This window comes from Macrobrachium rosenbergii, chromosome 35 (genome assembly GCF_040412425.1).
Source record: "Macrobrachium rosenbergii isolate ZJJX-2024 chromosome 35, ASM4041242v1, whole genome shotgun sequence".
NCBI classification, from domain to species: Eukaryota; Metazoa; Arthropoda; class Malacostraca; order Decapoda; family Palaemonidae; genus Macrobrachium; species Macrobrachium rosenbergii.
The window spans coordinates 2,618,504-2,623,503 of record NC_089775.1 but is presented as its reverse complement, the minus strand read 5'-3'; the positions used below and the strand labels follow the sequence as shown (position 1 = coordinate 2,623,503).

The following is a 5,000-nucleotide window of genomic DNA, read 5'->3' as shown; positions in this document are numbered from 1 at the left end:
GGAAGGGGTGAGAGATAGCATCGGCGAGAGAGAGAGAGAGAGAGAGAGAGAGAGAGAGAGAGAGAGAGAGATATAAAATGTGTAGAAAGTATATGGTCGAATTTGTATTTCCGGGGTTATTTTATCTCTCTCTCTCTCTCTCTCTCTCTCTCTCTCTCTCTCTCTCTCTCTCTCTCTCTCTCTCTCTCTCTCTCTCTCTCACACAGCGGCCCAGTGCCCCATTTCCTTCCGCAAGCGAGGGTATGTTTTACGATTGACCCAGGCCGCATTTATCTGATTGCACGAATACCCGCATCGTAAATTTCTTGAAAGAGAGAGAGAGAGAGAGAGAGAGAGAGAGAGAGAGAGAGAGAGAGAGAGAGAGAGAGAGAGAGAGAGAGAGAAAACTATCATAGAATTTCAAGATGGCGGCCAAGAATATAAGTAATTTATTTATATAATTTCAATATTCGAAAATTTTATTACCGCCAATTTTCATCGACTTCTCACGGACCGTGAGCGGTGACGCCCGATGGAGCCAGGAACATTAGCAGTAGGTTCTCTCTCTCTCTCTCTCTCTCTCTCTCTCTCTCTCTCATTTCATCGTTTACTCTCACTTCACGGGACCTAATCCTCAACAATACCGGTTAGGGGCGCCCAGGAACCCCCAGGGCACCGGAGGGCGGTGGTCCCTCCCCCGTGGTACCGGGTAGGATCACCCGGTGACCTCAATTTTCACCTTCTTCTAGCGGGGCACTCGTATGGGCACCGGCAGTGTGTGGCTGGTCTTGTGGGCGTCGAGGTGGTGGGATAGATCACTCTGGACTCTCCAGACTCTATAAGTCCTGTAGGAACCTCTGGTTGAGGACCCTTCCTTCTTCAGGAGTTCCCGTAGCTTCAGGAGACTTTGCTCGGGTTTTACTGGGCGTCTGGGGCACGTTGGTCAACTTCTCTGTCTCTGGTCTGGGCACGTCCTTTTGTTGATTATCCTAACGAGAACCTGTCCCTGAGATATCTTTCTAGATTCGTTTTATTTCTCTAAACAGGAACTGGAGCCATCGAGAGGTACTGCCTCGCCATGATCCAGTGGCATTAAAACGCCATAACCATCATTCCATCTCGGGGCACGAGTGGGCACGAGTGGGCACGAGTGGGCACGACTGCAGAGATCCGAAAGTGGCCAGGGTGAAACTGACCAGAGTGAAAACCGAGCCCCGAGCGACCAGGAACAGGTTCCTGCAGTTTCTGCAAACATGAAGGCCGCAAAGACATTGTTCCTCTGCCTTCTCCTGCTGGGGTTGGCCTCTGGACGGACGCAGGCGTCGAAGCTGGACAGAGTCAAGAAGCAATTGGCCGCCTACTTGAACGCCGCCATCAGCAACGAAGAACCAGTGACGAATACCTACGACGAAGCCCTGGAAGAAGCAGAAAGTGAGAAGGGACGCCTCGAACTGACCACCTCCCTGACGACGGACCTTGGCGGGAAATCCGGCGAAGAAGAAGAAGAAGAAGAAGAAGTCCTGTCCCTTCAGGAGGCTCGAGAGGAGAAACTACCGTCAGGAGACACCGCCAAGCTCTCAATCTCTCTCCTCATGGACATCAGGGACCTCCTGTACGAGCAGAAGGACGAGAAGAATGAGCTCCTGACGCAGCGGGAGGATCACCAGAGGCTGGAGAACATGGCGCAACAGGCCCAGACGTCTGTTAGAGCCGTGGCCGAGGACGTCGAGAGGTACAGGGCGTTTACTGACGAGAAGATCCAACTGGTTCTGGAGGCGTTCGCCACCTTGAAACTCCTCGTCGTCAACCAGGGTAGCCAGTTGAAAGAGGCCCTAGACCGGCTGGAGAACCTGGAGGGAAGAGCGGGCGTCTTGGAGAGCCAGGTAACGGAGGCTCAGACGCCCCTGGGGGAGGCCAGGCCCGCCAGCGAGAGGTTCGCGGGCCAGAGACCAGGGGCTGAGGCTTCTTCTTCCACAGGCATCACAATCATGAACAACAAGATCGTCGACCTCACCAGGACAGTGAACACGCTGCAGAAGGAGGTCAGGAGCCTGAAGGTCAACGTGACGGAGCTGGTGGCCCTGTCCCAGGTGATAACGGTCCACGAAAAACCTGCTTCGTCCCCTTCCCTACCTTCTACCCCTCCTTCTCCCACGCCTACGGGTTCTCCCGCGTCAGCGCCCCAAGATCAGCAGTGCCGGTGCGATCTAGAGGGCGTGGAGGCCTCCATCAAGAAGATAGAAGACGAGCAGGTGGCGCAGAGGGCCTTAGCAGACGAACTGAACAAGAACCTGACCCTCCTGACGGGGCAGGAACGTCAGAGAGTCGACTCGACCTTCACAAACAGACTCGGGGAAGTCGAGGGGTCACTCAGGGACCTGAACGCCGTCAGGAGGGAGGTGACTGCCGTCAAGGAGAATCTGAATTCCCTCCAGAAGGAGCTCGGGGGCGTGGCGGGGGTCAAGAACGTCTTCGGGAGTTCCTTCGTCAGCCTGGGAATGAAAGGTGACGTATGACAAAGATGGGAATTGACTCTAAAATTAAAGAAAATTTTTAACAATTATTTATTTATTTATTTATTTATTATTATTATTATTATTATTATTATTATTATTATTATTATTATTATTATTATTATTATTATTATTATTATTATTATTATTATTATATGGGTAAAATATTCTAAAGAAATAGAACGTAATAATTTTTTTATTTTCATGTTTATTTCTTTAGCAAAGACATCAATTTTATAACCAACTATCTGAGGTATTATTGTCATCATAATGCTTCATAATTTAATAAATAAATAAGGAATATCTCTCTCTCTCTCTCTCTCTCTCTCTCTCTCTCTCTCTCTCTCTCTATATATATATATATATATATATATATATATATATATATATATATATATATATATATACACTGTATATATATAAAATTCTCATTTAAGATTTCATTATAGTTAAATGTAGACTTCACAACCTGTAGATTGTGTTACACTCAGAATAGGCAGATGTCTGATGAACATTAAATTTAATAGGTAGGGTTATTATTATTATTATTATTATTATTATTATTATTATTATTATTATTATTCAAAACAGAACACACTGAACAAAGCAATTACTTTGATCGTGACTGTTGACCATAATAATAATGATAATGAATTATCCAATTTCCAACCCTGGCCTAGCCTCTCTCACTGTTAAAAGTACCAATCTATGGGGCCAAGTCAAAACTTCCTTTTGTGAAATTCGCGATGGGTTTTCACTTAGGTCAGCAGCCAAAGCTTAATAGATACTTCCCAAAAACTAACCATCTGATGGAGGTGACTCCTTGATTGCTGCATCTGCAACATTTCATCTAAATCCGTTCAGCCGTGCTCGAGATACTTTGTCGATACTCTGACGAGCAATTGCACGTATGTGGGCAAACACTTCCATTAGAGTCATGTACCAGTTCTAACTCTATCCTATTTAATAATGTCCTCCAAATGCATTCATCTCAGCTCGCAAGAGCACAGGTCAGTACGACTACTTCTCTAACGCACTCTCTCTCTTGCGACAGGCCTGTGCGTGTGGCCTTATACCAGGTGCGGCGACAGCTGCTTCTTCATCCAGGTCACCAAACGTCTCAACTGGAAGGCCGCTAGGGATTACTGCAGGACCATCCAGGGAGATTTGGCCGCCCCGGTGTCCTTCGAAGACCTGAGGAACTTCATCGGGAATCAGAGACGTGAGTTCTGGTTGCTCACTGTATATATATATGTAATGGTCAGTACACTAAGACCTTTAGCCTAAGAAAGATCTGTCTAGAATGGTAGTTGCTCTAGGATGGAGTCCCCTCATTTGGCAACAAGTTAATTCAGAACAGAAACAGTTTCTTTTGTGCCGCGGGAAGAACAATTTCTGGCAGGAGCATAAAACTCTCACATGGACGAGGCTTGTCTTTAAGTTTACAGTTATAAAGCATATTTAAAACTGCCTTTGAGTCAATACAGAAAATACGGAGCAATGTACAGGAATCATTTCCAGGAAACCTGCCACATACAGAAACGCCACTGCGGGCTGAGACAAACACCACCTTGGGGATGATACGTTAGGCAGAACGCTCTAAAAATTTTAATCAATGGGCAAAGTTAGTCTCTCCCCTGTAGATTAAGTACTTCAATGTTCTCATCCTTTATTCTTTATGTCTTTGTTAATCTTTCCCAGTGAGCCGCACATACTCCTACTGGCTGGGGGCCTCCGACATCGAAGTGGAAGGCGCGTGGACTTGGGTGAACGGCCAGCCACTCTTCCAGAACTCGACCCTCTGGGCGCCGAACAATCCGAGCGACAACAGTTTCTCCAACTGCTTGTCCTTCAAGCCTAACAATCGCTACGAGATCCTGGCCACAGACGAGGAGTGCAGGATCGGTCGCTACTTCATATGCGAGCAGGAGAGGCTCGTTTGAGGGTCCTCAATCGTACAAAAATTGGTCCTGAAAGAAACTGAGAGACGCCGTGACACTGCGTCTGCTCAGACGAAAAGGACCTGTTGAGATGTTGTTATGTAGCTTAGCTCATTTATCTGTTAAAATATTTATTTTCAGGGTGATTAGTATAGCATAATTTATTTATTTATTAATTTATTTATAAGTCTAGAGTTCCCTGAACTGGCTGTTCTTTGCTGTCCAGAGACACAGATGAAATGGAAGTGTCTGGTTGATACAAACCTCGCTTGAAGGCTGACAAATTCATCCCAAAATGGTCCATTCTTCCTAAAATAGACTTATCTGTCCTGACAAATACCTGATCATTTGTCACTAGTCTGTAGGGGGCCACCTTTTCTGCAATTTTTGTCAGAATCTTCAAATAATTTTTGGAGTGGTTTAGCTGGTATATCAGCTGCTATGTAATTTTAGAAGTTGGTCTTAATAGCCAAACATGGGCCTAAATAACAACTATATTCAGAATCCCACAGAATTCTAAGCCACAGGAATGTCTGTGATTTTCTCACAGCCCTAAAGAACACAGAAG

General features: G+C 46.1%; 1 protein-coding gene across 1 annotated transcript in view; it reads left to right on the top strand.

The window, feature by feature from the left end:
• The first annotated feature begins 1,101 nt into the window (after positions 1–1,101).
• The window catches only part of LOC136856329 (C-type lectin domain family 4 member M-like), a 4,229-nt gene continuing 330 nt past the window's right edge, over positions 1,102–5,000 (top strand). The window contains exons 1-3 of the mRNA XM_067134086.1: positions 1,102–2,484; positions 3,547–3,714; positions 4,194–5,000. The exon at positions 4,194–5,000 is cut by the window's right edge and continues 330 nt beyond it. Of these exons, the coding sequence (XP_066990187.1) occupies positions 1,233–2,484; positions 3,547–3,714; positions 4,194–4,435 (1,662 nt within the window). The 5' untranslated portion in view covers positions 1,102–1,232 and the 3' untranslated portion in view covers positions 4,436–5,000. The remainder of the gene's footprint in view (positions 2,485–3,546; positions 3,715–4,193) is intronic.